At 49.7% G+C, this 16,930-nt stretch overlaps 1 protein-coding gene across 1 annotated transcript in view; it reads right to left on the bottom strand.

The window, feature by feature from the left end:
- Nucleotides 1-16,930, bottom strand: part of LOC138742041 (EH domain-containing protein 1-like) — a 73,355-nt gene that overhangs the window by 11,546 nt on the left and 44,879 nt on the right. The window contains exon 3 of the mRNA XM_069896233.1: nt 9,594-10,006. Within this exon, the coding sequence (XP_069752334.1) occupies nt 9,594-10,006 (413 nt within the window). The remainder of the gene's footprint in view (nt 1-9,593; nt 10,007-16,930) is intronic.

The following is a 16,930-nucleotide window of genomic DNA, read 5'->3' as shown; positions in this document are numbered from 1 at the left end:
CGGGACAGGCAGACACGATTGCAGCGGTTGCAAGGGAAAATTGGTTGGTTGGGGTTGGGTGTTGGGTTTTTCCTCCTTTGCCTTTTGTCAGTGAGGTGGGCTCTGCGGTCTTCTTCAAAGGAGGCTGCTGCCCGCCAAACTGTGAGGCGCCAAGATGCACGGTTTGAGGCGTTATCAGCCCACTGGCGGTGGTCAATGTGGCAGGCACCAAGAGATTTCTTTAGGCAGTCCTTGTACCTTTTCTTTGGTGCACCTCTGTCACGGTGGCCAGTGGAGAGCTCGCCATATAATACGATCTTGGGAAGGCGATGGTCCTCCATTCTGGAGACGTGACCCATCCAGCGCAGCTGGATCTTCAGCAGCGTGGACTTGATGCTGTCGACCTCTGCCATCTCGAGTACCTCGACGTTAGGGGTGTGAGCGCTCCAATGGATGTTGAGGATGGAGCGGAGACAACGCTGGTGGAAGCGTTCTAGGAGCCGTAGGTGGTGCCGGTAGAGGACCCATGATTCGGAGCCGAACAGGAGTGTGGGTATGACAACGGCTCTGTATACGCTTATCTTTGTGAGGTTTTTCAGTTGGTTGTTTTTCCAGACTCTTTTGTGTAGTCTTCCAAAGGCGCTATTTGCCTTGGCGAGTCTGTTGTCTATCTCATTGTCGATCCTTGCATCTGATGAAATGGTGCAGCCGAGATAGGTAAACTGGTTGACCGTTTTGAGTTTTGTGTGCCCGATGGAGATGTGGGGGGGCTGGTAGTCATGGTGGGGAGCTGGCTGATGGAGGACCTCAGTTTTCTTCAGGCTGACTTCCAGGCCAAACATTTTGGCAGTTTCCGCAAAGCAGGACGTCAAGCGCTGAAGAGCTGGCTCTGAATGGGCAACTAAAGCGGCATCATCTGCAAAGAGTAGTTCACGGACAAGTTTCTCTTGTGTCTTGGTGTGAGCTTGCAGGCGCCTCAGATTGAAGAGACTGCCATCCGTGCAGTACCGGATGTAAACAGCGTCTTCATTGTTGGGGTCTTTCATGGCTTGGTTCAGCATCATGCTGAAGAAGATTGAAAAGAGGGTTGGTGCGAGAACACAGCCTTGCTTCACGCCATTGTTAACGGAGAAGGGTTCAGAGAGCTCATTGCTGTATCTGACCCGACCTTGTTGGTTTTCGTGCAGTTGGATAATCATGTTGAGGAACTTTGGGGGACATCCGATGCGCTCTAGTATTTGCCAAAGCCCTTTCCTGCTCACGGTGTCGAAGGCTTTGGTGAGGTCAACAAAGGTGATGTAGAGTCCTTTGTTTTGTTCTCTGCACTTTTCTTGGAGCTGTCTGAGGGCAAAGACCATGTCAGTGGTTCCTCTGTTTGCGCGAAAGCCGCACTGTGATTCTGGGAGAATATTCTCGGCGACACTAGGTATTATTCTATTTAGTAGAATCCTAGCGAAGATTTTGCCTGCATTGGAGAGCAACGTGATTCCCCTGTAGTTTGAGCAGTCTGATTTCTCGCCTTTGTTTTTGTACAGGGTGATGATGGTGGCATCACGAAGATCCTGAGGCAGTTTACCTTGGTCCCAACAAAGCTTGAAAAACTCATGCAGTTTGGCATGCAGAGTTTTGCCGCCAGCCTTCCAGACTTCTGGGGGTATTCCATCCATACCTGCTGCTTTGCCATTTTTCAGTTGTTCGATTGCCTTATATGTCTCATCCAGGGTGGGAACCTCATCCAGCTCTAGCCTTAGGGGCTGTTGAGGGAGCTGGAGCAGGGCGGAATCTTGGACTGAGCGGTTGGTACTGAAAAGAGATTGGAAGTGTTCTGACCATCGGTTGAGGATGGAGATCTTGTCGCTGAGGAGGACTTTGCCGTCTGAGCTGCGCAGCGGGCTTTGGACTTGGGGTGAGGGGCCGTACACAGCCTTTAGAGCCTCGTAGAAACCCCTGAAGTCGCCAATGTCCGCGCTGAGCTGTGTTCGTTTGGCGAGGCTAGTCCACCACTCATTTTGGATCTCCCGGAGTTTGCGCTGAAGATGGCTGCATGCGCGACGGAAGGCTTGTTTTTTCTCTGGACAGGACGGCTTTGTAAGGTGAGCCTGGTGGGCAGCTCGCTTCTTTGCCAGCAGCTCCTGGATTTCCTGGCTGTTTTCGTCAAACCAGTCCTCGTTTTTCCTGGAGGAGAAGCCCAGTACCTCTTCAGTGGATTGCAGTATGGTAGTCTTCAACTGATCCCAGAGGGTTTCAGGGGACGGGTCCGTGAGGCGGGTTGCAACGTCGAGCTTTGCTTTGAGGTTTGCCTGGAAGTTTCCTCTCGCTTCGTCTGACTGCAGTTTTCCAACATTGAACCTCTTTCTGGGGGCTTTATTGTTCCTGGGCTTTGGCTTGAAGTGAAGGTTGAGCTTGCAGCGAACCAGCCGGTGGTCAGTGTGGCATTCCGCGCTAGGCATGACCCTGGTGTGGAGCACATCTTGTTTGTCACTTTCTCGCACCAGGATGTAGTCCAGGAGGTGCCAGTGTTTGGATGAGGGATGCATCCAGGTGGTCTTAAGGCTGTCCCTCTGCTGAAAAAGGGTGTTTGTAATGACAAGCCGCTGTTCTGCGTATATATATATATACACACACACATATACCCCTTTACACACATACATATAGTTCGTGGTCATTTTTACTCTTATTACATGTCTTCATCTCTCTGCTTGTTTTGTAGTTGTTCTGCAAATTTCCTTGCTTCCTCTGGATCCGAGAATAGTCTGTTTTGTTGCCCTGGAATAATTATTTTAAGTACCGCTGGGTACCTTAACATAAATTTATATCCTTTTTTCCATAAGATCGTTTTTGCTGTATTGAACTCTTTCCTCTTCTTCAGGAGTTCAAAACTTATGTCTGGATAGAAAAAATTTTTTTGGCCTTTATATTCCAGTGGCTTTTTGTCCTCTCTTACTTTCTTCATTGCTTTCTCCAATATATTTTCTCTTGTTGTATATCTTAAGAATTTTACTAAAATGGATCTTGGTTTTTGCTGCGGTTGTGGTTTCGGGGCTAATGTTCTATGTGCCCTCTCTATTTCCATTTCTTCCTGTAATTCTGGTCTTCCCAGGACCCTGGGGATCCAATCTTTTATAAATTCTCTCATATTCTTGCCTTTTTCATCTTCCTTAAGGCCCACTATCTTTATATTATTTCTTCTATTATAGTTTTCTATCATATCTATCTTCTGAGCTAACAGCTCCTGTGCTTCTTTAGCTTTTTTATTAGATTCTTCTAATTTCTTTTTTAATTCTTTTACTTCCATATCTACAAATGTTTCTCGTTTTTCCATATTTTCCATTCTTTTTGCCAATTCTGATATGGCCACTTCCATTTTATTCATTTTTTCTTCTGCATTCTTAATTCTTTTTATCTCATCAAATTCTTGTAATTGCCATTCTTTCACTGATTCCATATATTCTTTAAAAAAAGCTACATCCATTGTCTTGCTTTTCTCTTCTTCTTCCACTTCTTTCTGTTCTTCTTCTTCTTCCTCTGGATTGACCATCTGTTGTTTCCTTGTTTTCTTTTTACCCTCTTCTTTCTTGTTGTCGTTATTGTCTGTGTTCTGCACCTGCTGCTGTGCTGCAGGTGTCTCTCTCAGCTGTGGAGATCGACTCCGCAGCTGTTCCCCCCTCCCGTCAGTGTGTTTTTTTCATGCGCGGTTGCGCACTTTTACTCGGCTCTGCGAGCCATTTTTGTAGTCCCGAGCCCGGGACTTCCACTGACCTGTGGGAGCGGGCTTCTCTCTCCGCGACGGGCCTCTTCGGACAGGTAAGGCCTTCACCTTCTTCTTCCGACGTCTTTCCTTCTTCTTTTCTTCCCGTTGTTTTTGGTTTTTCTTTCTTCACTGCCATTTTCTTCACACTTTTACTTTCACTTTGTTTTGGTTTTTAAGTTTGTGCCTTTTTTTTCTCTATCTTTTTTTAACTTTTCTGGAGAGGGCTGGAGTTCCCCTACCGGCCACTACACCATCATGTGACTCCCCCCGGAGGTTGAAGGGCTCGGAAAGAAACTGTTCTTGCGCCTAAAGGTGCTGCTCAGGGGTTCGACTCACGGAAGGTTTAAGGCAAGAGGGGTAGATTTAAAGGGGACCTAATGGGTGGGTTTTTTCTCTCACCTCCCCCCCCACTTCCCCCATTGAGGGTGGTGTGTGTGTGGAACGAGCTGCCGGAGGAAGTGGTAGAGGCGGAGACAGACAGGTGTAAGAGTCGGGAGGGTTGAGAGGGCCAAATGCAGGAGGGTGGGATTAGAACAGACCTTGGTCTGGGTGGAAGAGTTGTGCTTTGCCCTGGTGGGAACGTGAGGGTGGAGGGACCCTGACAGCCTCCACCAAGGAAACCCAGGGTACGCAAAGGCAGGGTATTCCGCTTGTGGGTTCTGAACAGCCGATGCAGAAGGATATGGCTCTGAGACCCATAGAACCACAAACGTTGACTCTGTGTTTGGAGGGAACTCCCACTGTGACGGCCCCTCTGAATCGCACATTTCCACCAGGCTCTTGAACCCCCCCTTACCCCTATAATCCTGAAGCATTCCAGGACCCACAAAAAGACCTGTCTGCACTATTTACTGAACTTTTCTTGCATTAACTTTGAATATTATTTAAATTATCTCTTTCCATGCAAAAGAATTGGCAGCGCTGCTGCTGCTGGTGCTGGTGCAGACCCAGGAGAGCGAGGAGCGGAGACACAGCAGTGCTCCGCAGGGCCCTACTGTCTGGTTACGTTAGGCAGTGGACTGGTGTAGAGCAGCAGAAACGGAGGGGGGGGGGAATACCCCGCCCCCACCATTAATAAGCAGCAGCCTGAGACAGTGACCACTAAGGTCTGAGGGAGGGTGCTGAGGGCAACAAAAGCCGCTGAAGGGCCTTGGGCACTGAGGGCTTCCCGATCGCGTTGGAGGTTCCGATCTGGAGATTGGGCGGCCAATGGTTTGAACAGAAGGCAAATCCACAAACATTCAGTGACTTGCTTCTATTGTTAGGGGCGCCAGGGCAATGCTCACATCGACTCTTTGTTTGCCTTACGGCAGTCAAAAATCGCAAGATATCGGAGCAGAAGTCGGCCCATCATGTCCGCTCCACCATTCTAATCATGAGCTGATCTATCCTCCCATTCAGCCCCAATCCCTGGAACCCTTGACGCCCTGAAATATGTATTCCATTTTTATGTGACAATTAAATACGTGCTAGTGTAGGTTTTGAAATGCCTGTTGGACTGCAACAAGAATTTCAGTTAAATGTGTTTCTTGCACATTTCAGTGCATCTGCACCTTGCACCTATACCGTTCTCCGGTCCTCAGTGCAGACACACAACCAGACATAACACACATACAGACAAACGATACACATGCAGGGCAAGTATTCATACATACGAATAAATATCGTTTCGTAAACATGAGTCTCGGAGGGTGAGTGTGAGTCGTTTAGAGTTCTCGCCGCCCGCAGGGCAGAAGCTGATCCTCGGCCTGTTGGTGCTGGCTCTGATCCTCCTGACAGGAGCAGCTGGAAGATGCTGTGTGTGGGGTGGTGGGGGGGGTCCCCAACGATTTTGCGCTTATGTGTGTGACAATGAAACCAGTCCTGGTCGCTGCTTTCTCCCCAGGATTATTGGACTTTACTCTTATCCGGGCGCTTTTGATTTTACTCTTTTTAAAGGTATTACAATTTTCTGGCAAATTTTAAAGAAGCTGCGTGTTAAATCAGAGTGGGCTGGCTTTGGATTTGCTCGCCTCAGTTGGCAAGGCTTAGGTTAAAGTCGCCGTGCATCGAGCTGATGATCCGTCGAGTCATACTGAGGGAGAACCGTCATCTTCTCTGTAGTGAACAGAGACACCCCCTCTTCCCCCCCCCCCCCCAACTATTCCCCCCAGTTTGCTCTCTGGCAAGGCTTTTAAGGCAACCAAGAGTCCTCCCTGGAGAAAATTCAAAATTCCAGGGTGCAAAGGGACTGGGGAGTCCTTGTGGTTGACCTCCAGGTTGAGACAGTGGTAAAGAAGGCAAATGCAATGTTGGCGTTCATTTCTAGGGAGATAGCAAGCAAGAACAAGGACGTGATGTTGAGACTCTATAAAGCACTTGGCGTACGGTGTAAAGGACTGGGCGCCTTATTTGAGAAAAGACGTGCTGGCATTGGGAGAGGGTTCAGAAATTTATTGGAATGAAAGGGTTAGCATTTGAGGAACGATTGTCAGCTTTTGGATTGTACTCATTGGGAAGGATGATGGGGGACTTCATAGAGGCATTTCAAATGCTGAAAGACTTGGACAGAGTAGACATGGCCAAGGATGTTTCCCACGGATGGGAAGGCTCGGACTAGAGGGCACAACTTAAGAATAAAAGGGTGTCAATTTAAAATGGAGATTAGAGTAACACTCCTTTAGTCAGGGGGTCATAAGTCTGTGGAACGTGTTGCCACAGGCGGCTGAGGAAGTGAGGTCATTGATGTATTGACAGGTATTTGATTAGTCAGGGCATCAAGGGTTATGGGGAGTGGGGCTGAGTGGGTGGATCGATCAGCTCGTGATTAGAATGGCGGGACAGACTCGATGGGCTGACTTCTGCTCTGGTACCTTGTGATCTTGTACTTATCCATTAACCAACCATTAAGGAGACTGATTTGTGGCAGGTAACGTTTCAAGGTCATGTTGTTGCTGGAAGTTCTACAAGCGGGCAGGGCCAGGGGTACAACAGCTCGGTTCAAACCAGAAACTCTGCGGATACTGGGGTCAAGTGGAGAACTCAGCGGGTCGCACTGCATCCAGAGGAAGTAAACGTTTCGGGCCTGAGCACCTTGTCCATACGAAGTGCCCAGGCCTGAAATGTTAATAATCGAGGGGCCTGCAGTGGAGAGGGTCAAGAACTTCAAATTCCTTGGGGTCAACATCTCTGAGGATTTGTCCTGAAGGCTCCACATAGATGCAGTTGCGAAGAAGGCTCGCCAGCGACTACACTTTGTGAGGTGTCTGACGAGATTCAGGATGTCACCAAAGACTCTCGAAAACTTCTACAGATGGTGCCATGGGGAACATTCTGGGTGGATGCATCACTGCCTGGTATGGAGGCATGCAGGACAAGAAAAAACTACAGAAGGTTGTTAACTCGGCCTGCGGCATCACGGGCACCAGGCTTCAATCATTGAGGACATTGATATGAGGCGGTGTCTAAAAAAAGCAGCCTCTGTCCTCAAAGACCCACTACCACCCTGGCCATGCCCTCTTCACTCTGTTACCCTCGGGTGGAAAAGGTACAGGAGCCTGAAGACGAGCACAAGGACAGGTTCTTCCCCTCCACCATCAGATTCCTGAATGATCAATGAACCAAAGACCACTCCCGCACATTTCGTGCACTGTTTTTTTTTATATATAATGTCGTAAGATGGTTATAATATGTATGTTTGCCCTGTGATGCTGCCATAAAACATAGAATTTCATGAATTGTTCATCTTGATTCTGATCTGGACATTCTCTAACCACCCAGAATGAAGTTAGTCTTCTCCAGTTTCTGTTAAAGCCCTCCACCCAGGCTCTCTCTCTTTCCCCCAGCTACTTCCCTCTCCATTCAGAGATACCTTCCCCTCCTTGTCCCTTCAGCATTCTTCTCCTTACCTCTCGCCTGTTAACCTGTACTCCTCTCTCTGACCCTTCCTCCTCCCCCCCACCTTGTTACTCAGATGCTTGCCTGCTTGTTGCTTGTACCTTGACGATGAGTCCAAGCCCAAAATCTTGGTTTCCCTTCCTGTGGCCACTGCGTGACATGCCGAGTTTCTCCACCACGTCTGTGCCTGGCACAAGGAGCACGGTGAGGAGAGAAAAATCAAAGTCTGCTGACGCTGTGATGGTAGTCAAATCACACAGAAACGCTGGAAGAACTCAGCCGGTCCTGCAGCATCCACTGGAGGTTAAAGATATATTACTGATGTTTCAGGCCTGAGCCCTGGGTCGAGGTACAAGCAAAAAGCAGGCAGGTATCTGAATTAAAGGCTTGGTGGGGGGGGGGGGGGGGGGGGCGAAGAATGGGAGGGGGGAGGGGTCCAGACCAACAGCCAAAAGATATTGATTGGACATGATAAGAGGAGATGTGAGAATTGATTTTGTCTCTGAGAAAGAAGACAAAGGGGAAAAGGGAAGAGCTGGGGGAAAGGCAACGGGGGGAAGAAGGTGGGGGGGGGTGGAGAGGTTTTAACGGAAACCAGAGAGGTCGATGTTAATGCCATCTGATTGGAGGGAGCCCAGATGGAAGATGAGGTGTCGTTCCTCCAATATGCAGGTGGTCTCAGTCTGGCAGTGCATGAGACCATGGACAGACATGTCAGCAAGAGAATGGGACGGGGAAATGAAATGCATGACTACTGGGAGATCCACGCTATTGCAGCGGACAGAGCCGAGGCGCTCAACAAAGCGATATCCCAGTCTCTCTAATGTAGAGGAGACCACAGTGGGAGCACCAGATGTAGTAGATGGGCCCCCCTGCAGATTCACAAGTATTGCTTCACTTAGGAGGACAGTTTGGGGCTCCAAATGGTGGTTGAGGGAGGAGGGGTGGGCACAAGTGGAGCATCTCCTGTGTTCACAGGGGTGGGTGCCCAGGGGGCAGCTGGTGGGGAAGGAAGATGTTGAGAAGGGGAGTGGTCCCTGTGGAAGGGGGGTGAGGGGAGAAGAAGGAAATATGCGTCTGGTGGTGGGATCACGCTGTAGATGGTGCAAATTGCGTTGGACCCGGAGGGTGGTGAGTGAGGTCAAGGGGAATCCTGCCCTTGTGGCCTGAGGGGGCCAGGGCAAATGTGTGGGTAATGGAGTGAGGGCCCAGTTGAAGGTGGTAGAGGGAAGGCCACGAATACTAAAACCGGGATAACCTAACCTTCAGAAATCCGGATGGCCCAGCACCTGACCCATTGGTCAATCCAGAACACAAGGGTCCTGGAATCCCAGGAGAAGAGAATTTGCTACATTTCCTACTTCTTTGAATGTGGCTGGAATAGTAAAACCTACTTGAAACAATCTTGAAGAGCAAAGTGTTCAGATATTAGTAAGAGTAACAGGGTAGGGGTAGGGGAGACCGGCTCGTCCCAGGGTGTTGGCTTTTTGGAGGTCCTGTAATGGAGAGCAGGGCAGGTTTTGGTCCATCACATCTCCCCCCACAACTAGGCTATACATCCTGTGCTGCTCTTAGCAAGAGGGAGAGAGAGAGACACACAAAAAGGTGGGCGCTGTGAGAGAGCCGCAAAAGGATGAGCGCTGAGAGGGTGGGGGGGGAGGGGAAGAGCCCTGGGAGAGAAGGATAGCGGTGAGAGAGAGAGAGAGGGAAATCACAGAGAGAGTGAGCTGAAAGCAGAGAGCTGAGAGAGAGAGAGAGAGAGAGAGAGAGAGAGCTGAGAGTGAAAGTGAAAGTGGGAGAGGGAGCGATTGATCTCTAATCCAGAAGACACACTTCTGATCTTCCTGAGGTGGGCAAGAACATTGAATCACAGAGTCCTTGTTGTGCAGGAAAGGCGTTGCCGATCTGTTTGGCTCCCAGAACGGTGGGAATCACAGAGTGTGCAGGGAGACACAGAAAGGAGGACCCAATTCAGGTTACACCTTACCTTAGCCAGCCGTGCCCTCTTGATCAGGTCGTTCAGCTTCCTCAGGGCTGCGTTCCTTGGCAAGCTCTGAATGTCCTTGAACAGGTCCTGCTCCTCCGCCTCAAAGAGTTTTCTGTTCTCGGCGATGAGGAGTGGCTGGGACCAGAAGGAGCCAATGTAGACCCGGATCACCTCAGGCGTGTTGATGATCTTGCCCAAGGACCACATGAGGGCCCCGTACACCCTCATCAGCTGCTGCGTGTGGATCTGATCAGCCTTGTTGAGCACCACCCGGATCTTATCCTCGTGGTTCTTCATGGCCTTGATCACCTCCGAGAACTCGTCCGAGATGTCCAGCTTGTGGGCGTCGAAGAGCAGGATGATGCGGTCGACCCGTTCCGCAAACCACTCCAGGACCGCCGCAAAGTCGTAGCCTGAAATGGAGAGGAGAACGCGCACGGGTCACCCTTGGGTGCTGCTGGTGATGGCCTCCAACTGATTAAGGGGATGGCAGCTGGGGGAGACTTAGCCAACTCACTTGTACGCTTCCCACTCCCTTTAAACCTTTGGACTCCTTGTCCAGGTTTTTTTTCAGATCTACAGCGCGGTAACAGGCCATTTCGGCCCATGAGTGCAGGCCACCCAGTTAACACCCCATTGACCTACACCCCCCCCTGTATGTTTCAAATGGTGGGAGGAAACCAGAGCCCCCGGAGAAAACCAACACAGACACAATAAGAGCGTACAAACTCCTTGCAGACAGCGCGGGATTTGAACCCTGCTCCTGATCGTTGGCGCTGTAACGGTGTTGCGCTACACCAACCCTTTCCAGGACAAGCCCATATAGTCCGTGTCCCCATTTTCCAGGACTGGTTTTAAAGCCAACCACCAGCTGATTCATACTGTAGTTTACCCGTGGACCCAGTCTGGAGTATATATATTGTGGAAGGTTAAAAGTAATCGGAGTCCAAAGGGTCAAACTCACCCAATCCGCTGAAAAATTATATTATGAGTTACATAGAAATCTAAAGCATCCATTCTCAACCTTTTTTTTGGCTCTAACCCCCCCACCACCCCCATCCCAGGATACTGCTCGAAGTTTATGGGCCCCCTTCCCTGTGAAGCAGTCAGGTTTTGGTTCCTTCTATACTTCTCTCCTTCTGACTGCACAAAAAAATATATCTATGTGACAAAATACTAAAGAAGTTAAAAAACAACGCTGGAGAAACTCAGCAGGTCAAACACCGTCCTTTATATAGCAAAGGTACATAACCAACATTTTGGGCTAGAGTCCTTCATTAAGATCGGCAGGCGCCTGAACAAAATGGTGGTGGGGGGAGGGGCATAGTCCCAAACGCAGGAGATAATAGGTGGATAAGGGAGGAAGGGCACAGTAGCGAACTGTGTGAATGGAGAGGGAAGGGGGTGGAGAGCTGGAGGGAAGGAGACGGGGGTGGGGAAGAGAGGCAGCAGAAACGGGAGACGTGAATGTTAATGCCACGTGGTTGGAGAGATGGAATATTGGGGGTTGCTCCTCCAATTTACGGTGGGGGGGGGGGAAGGGGAGCCTTGGCTTGGCAGTGCATGAGGGCCACAGACGGACATATCAGCACGGGAGTGGGGCGTGAATTGGCTGGTAGGAGACCCATGATGTGACAGACATGTCTGTCGTGCTAAGTTCCTCCAGCATCGTGTTTCTAAAAATACTGGTGCTACATGAGGCTTTAACTTCAATGTGCTGTGAGGGGTTGTAGCCCCCCCCCCCATTGAGAATGGCCGATCCAGAGCACAGTCCAGGCCCTTTTCCCCCCACTCTTAACAACTGCCTAGAATTTCCACACTGCATATAACCCTCCATTTTCTCCATTCCAGCTGGCCTATCTAAGACTCTTAAAGGATCCTATCGTTGCTGCCTCCCCCACTGTTGCCGTGCACTCACTGCTCTCTGTGCGAAGAACCTCTCTAGGTGGTCCCCACACCCACCACTTTACCTCCTATGGATGCAATGTGGCCTGCCGAGTTCCTCCAGCATTTCTGCCTTCACTGTAATCACAGCGCCTGCAGACTTTTGTGTTTCACCCCTCTCATGTACACCCTGTACGTACTACTGAGCACCTTAAAACGATACCACTCCGTATTAGCCTTTTCAAGCCGGGGGGGGGGGGGAGGGAGGAAATCCTCTGGACGTCCACACGGTCAATTCAATGCCTCTCAGGTGGCCTTCCCAATTGTACCAGCGCAACCCGACAAAACAGCTTCTCCGGTCCTCGGTGCAACACACACGCAATCGATACGTACTTGCATACAGACATTAAAATAAATATTATTTGTTCAGTGCACAGTTGAGTCAAGGAGGGTTTGCACAAGTCGTTTGACAGTCTAAGTGCCCGGTGGGAAGAAGCTGATCCTCCACTTGTGGTGCTGCTGGACCTGATACTCCGGCACCTCATCCCAGCAGGAGGAGCTGGAAGATGCTGGGAGCGAGGTAGAAGGACCCTCTTTAGACAACAATCCTGATGGATCACATTGATTTTGAGGGAAGGGGGAGACTAATCCTCTTATCACCTTGATACGTCTATCATGTCACCCCCCCCACCCTCCCTGTTGCTCCAAAGAGAAAAGACCAAGTTCACTCAACCCATCCCTCATAAGGCAGTGGCTCACAATCTTTTTTCCCCACTCACTTATCACCTTAAGTAATCCCTTACTAACCACAATGGCTAGTAAAGATTATTAAAGGTGGTAGGTGAGTGTTGAGAACTACTGTCGAAACGCATACTCTCCAATCCAGTAGTGAGGTGACCAGAATTTATGCAATATTCCAAGTGGGGCCTAACTGAGGCCTTGTATAGCTGTAACATCACCTCATGGCTCTCAAACTCAGTCTCATCGTTAAAGAAGGCCAACGTATGCCTTCTTAACGACACCAAGGGCTGAGGCCTTCCCACGTTGGCGGGGGGCCCATGTCCAAGGTGGCGGCGCCTATGACCAGCAGCAGCCGCGAGGGGTGGCAGACTTCAGGGAGGCGGAGGGCTGGCGCAGGGCACCAGGGAGCAGGGAGGCCAACTCCCCCCCCCCACTGTTTGGGGAGGAGAAGCAGAGGAGATGGTGACCACAGCAGAGGACCAGCGAGGGGGTTCTGCGGCTGAAGGAGACGAGGGACCCACAGAGGCTGTGGGTTGCTGGAGACTGGCTGAAGGGGGTACCAGGTATTGGAACCAGGATGCGAGAGGATGCCGAGGGCGCTGAAAGGTTCCTAATCGTATTGGAGGCTTGGATCTGGGGTTGCAGATTTTAATTTTTTTTAAAAGGTTATAAATTTAAATTTAGACATGCAGCACGAGGCCGTGCCGCCCAATTTACATCCCACCCCGGCACGTTTTTGAACAACTGGAGCCCCTGGGGAAAACCCACACAGAAACGAGGAGAATGTACAAACTCCTTACACGCAAGCATGGGAGTTGAACCCTGGTCCTGTCCCAATCACTGGCGCAGTAAAGGTTATGCCAACCGTGCCGCCCTGGTTTGGACTGGACTGGCAGGAATGCTGGAAGCGAGTCTACGGATGCTTAGCAGCTCTGTGGAGACTCTCTCTTGCTTCCCTCTCCCTAACTGTAGGAGGTGCTTCAGGCAAGGCCCGCTGATGGTGAATCTGTCTGCCTTGTGGCAGGTAAAAGCAGATTCGTGTAATCTATTACACGGCCATAAATTGGATCTTGAAACGTTGGTTACCTTTTACTGCCTATATATGCTGGGTGACCTGCTGAGTTTCTCCAGCACCTGTACGTAATGCAGCAAGTATCCTGTGGACACGGACCCCAAGATCTCCCAGCTCGTCCACACTGCTCAGAGTCCTTCCATTAATGCTGCCTTAAAACTTGACTGGCCAAAAATGAACCACTTTTCGAGGTTAAAACTCCACCTGCCACTTCTCAGCCCAGCTCTGCATTCTATCAATGTCCCTCTGGCTATCCACAACCCAACGGGTTCATGTAAATAGAGTGATGTTTGGAAGGCAGGTCCTTGGAGGAGGGGAGAGGCTTGGGGGAAACACGGGCCAAATGCCTGGCTTGGTTGGACAACTTGGTCGGTATGAATATGTTGGGCTGAAGGGCTGGCCCCATTTGAGGCATTCCCTTCAAAACCCTTCCTTGTCCATAGATCCGTGGCAAAGTTCATTGAACAATGGAATTGTGTCCAGTTCTACAGCATCGTCAGATATCAGATTTATTGTCAGAGTATATACACAACATCACATACAACTCTGAGATTCCTTTTCCTGCAAGTGGTAGTGCAAAGACAAACTGTACTCAATGTACACATGTAAACAAAGAAACGTAAACAAAACTGACTGTGTAGTAGAGAGAGAGAGAGAGAGAGAGAGAGAGAGAATCAATGAAGTGCGAAAGAAAGAATCCTTAATGGAGTTTGTCGTTGTAGAGTTTGATGGTGGAGGGGTAGCAGCTGTTCCTGAACCTGGTGGGGTGAGTCTTGTGGCCCCAACACCTCTTTCCTGAAGGCAGCAGCGAGAACAGAGCGGGATCTGGGTGGTGTGGATTCTCGATGATTGATGCTGCTCTCCGATGGCAGCGTTCCCCATAGATGATCTTGATGTGGGGAGGGTTTTGCCCTCCACTCAGGGGTATTGGTGTCCCCCGTACCAAACCTCTGCAAACTCCTGAGGAAGTCAAGGCATTGACGGGCTTTCTTCACGAAGCCACTGGTCTGTCGGGTCCAGGAAAGATCCTCCGAGACAGTGACTCCCAAGAACTTAAATTTGCTCACCCTCTCCACCTCTCTGATTCCCCCAGTGATTGCTGAATTGTACACCTGGTTTTCCTTTCGTGAAGTCAACAATCAGCTCCTTGGTTTTGGTGACATTGGAGTGCGAGGTTGTTGTTGGTGCACTGTCTGCCAAGTTTGCAATCTCCCTCCTGTCTGCCGACTCATCCCCTTCCTTCCAGTACCATGGTGTCATCTGTGAATTTGTATATCATGGTGTTGTCACATTGAGCCACACAGTCAGAGGTGTATTACAAATAGACCTGTGGTGCTCCGGAACTGATGGAGGTTGTGGAGGAGATGTTCTGGCACCCTGTCCCAGTTACGGAACACCCTTCTCAGCGAAAAGGTTGCCTAATTGGCCCCTCCCCTCTCACCTTTGTCCTCTCATTCTAGAATTGTCTGCAGTGGGAAAAAGACAGACTGTGCTCCTCCTGCATTTTATAAATCTCTTATAAATGTCACCCCTTTGCCTCTGACGCTCTTGGGAAATAAGACCCAAAAAGTGTTTGGACATTAAGTGCTGGGAGTAACATCTAATGGTCCAGAGTAACAGAGTGGTGGGTGGGGCATTACCGTGTATGTGTATGTCTGAGTGTATGTCTGTGCCTGAGTGTGTGTGTCTGTGTCTGCGAGTGTGTCTGTGCGTGTATGTCTGTATCTGTGTGTGTGTATGTATGTCTGTGTGGGCGTGTGTCTATGTGTGTATGTGCACGCGTGTGTGTCTGTGCTTGTGTCTGTGTCTGTGTGTGTGTCTGTGTGTACGTACTAGAGTCACAGAGAGAGAGGGAGTGAGACAGAATAGAGAATAGAGAGAGAGACAAACAGTGAGAGAAAGAGAACTGGAAGTGATACTCTAATCTGGAAGTCATATACTTCTGGAATTGGGGATGGGATTACACTGCTGAGAGTTGATGCAGTAAATTTTGAGAACTGTGTGCCAGAGCTTCTTGTAAATAGTTGAGCAATGTGTACAATTCCAGGAAACAATGGAGTTATGCAGCAGTCTTGGGTTAGACCTCTGCTTCAGATCACTGCAATGCCCCAGTTCTAGTGGGCCAGTCCTGCACACCATGCGGTTATTGCTCCGAGCTCACCTGAGGACACCAGCTTGGCCCGGGGAGATAACTGGGCGAGCTTCACACAAGGGGATTCAGCATGCGGGTGGGTGGAAGAAGTGTCCCTCAGACCATATGCCGATCCTGGGCTCTGGCCCGAGATGCCGACTGCCTTTAAACTTCAACAGATGCCGAGTTTCTTGTCAAACCAAGACCCTGGCCGTTCTCTCTTGGACGGGGGATGAAAAAGGGGTGCAGCATCTGATTTTTTTTTAAAAAAAGGCCCACAAGAGTGGACATCATTGAAACAGGTCAACATCAGACCTCAATCCCAGCATTTAGAGCCTTTTTGGGTTTGTGGAGAACGGATGATTGTCCGACACTAACTGTTCATGTCGAATCCACAAGGTCAATTCACTGCCAAAGGCCCGGCCGCTCCTAGAAGCTATGCCCCAAAGGGGCGCAGACGAACGGCTCTCAGCTTATTCCTTGTAGAGTCACTCTGGCGGGGCACAGGTTTCCTGGTCTGATCTCCGAGAGGTTTCTCCCAAATCACACAAGTGCAGGAAGAAACAGCTGCTTTTGGCATTTGGCTCAGTTTAACCCCGGCTGCAAATGGGTTTAACCCTTTGGACTCCGGCCTTTTTAACTTTTCATAAGGTTAAATCTCTGGACTGGGTCCGTGAGTTAATTACGGTACGACCACCAGTACGAATCGACTGGTGGTTGGGTATTAAAACCAGTCCTGGAAAACTGGGACATGGAGTTCGAAGGGTTAATGAGGCTGAACTCTCAACCAAATGCTCAAGACCAAAGCTGCTTCGCAACAGACTCCACACAGTGATGAGGTGTCCAGCAACCCCTTCTTCCAATAAAAAATTCACCAAACACTCAGATTGATCATCTTGAGGATTCCAGCACAGTGCAGGCCATTCAGCCCAAGATGTGGTGCCGACCTATGTAAACCTGCTCCACAACAATCTAATTTTGCCCTCCCTCACACCCATAACCGTCTATTCTTTTTCCTGTCTGAGAATCGTTTGAATGTCTCTATTGAACCAGCCTCCACCGCCACCTCTGGCAATGCATTCCAGGCACCCACCGCTTTCTGTGTTTTAAAAAAACCTTACCTCTGACCTCACCCCTAGACTTTCCTCCCCACACCTCGTCCAGATGTCCTCTGTTATGTATGCTATTGTCGTCCCAGAGAAAATGTGCTGGTTGTCCACCCTATTGAAGCCCCTCGTAACCTTACTGAGAAGCTGTAAGTCTGGACAACAAATTTTTTTCAAAATTCCTGATCCAAAAAAATTGGGGATTATGATAGGCAACTTCAAGCTGAACGCAAAGACGATTTCATATTTGCTGCATCACGTAGGAAGTTGGAGAAACGTGAAACGAACTTTTATTAAATTTAGCGTGTTTAATCGCATCGTGATGTTTTGCCACTGATTTTCATTTGTACTCGGCATCTGATACCTCCAATGTCGGTGTCCAACGATACTCGGCCAGCATCGA

The sequence above is a fragment of the Narcine bancroftii genome, chromosome 8 (assembly GCF_036971445.1).
Source record: "Narcine bancroftii isolate sNarBan1 chromosome 8, sNarBan1.hap1, whole genome shotgun sequence".
NCBI classification, from domain to species: Eukaryota; Metazoa; Chordata; class Chondrichthyes; order Torpediniformes; family Narcinidae; genus Narcine; species Narcine bancroftii.
Note: the sequence above shows the minus strand (reverse complement) of the source record. Positions and strands in the feature narration are given on the sequence as shown.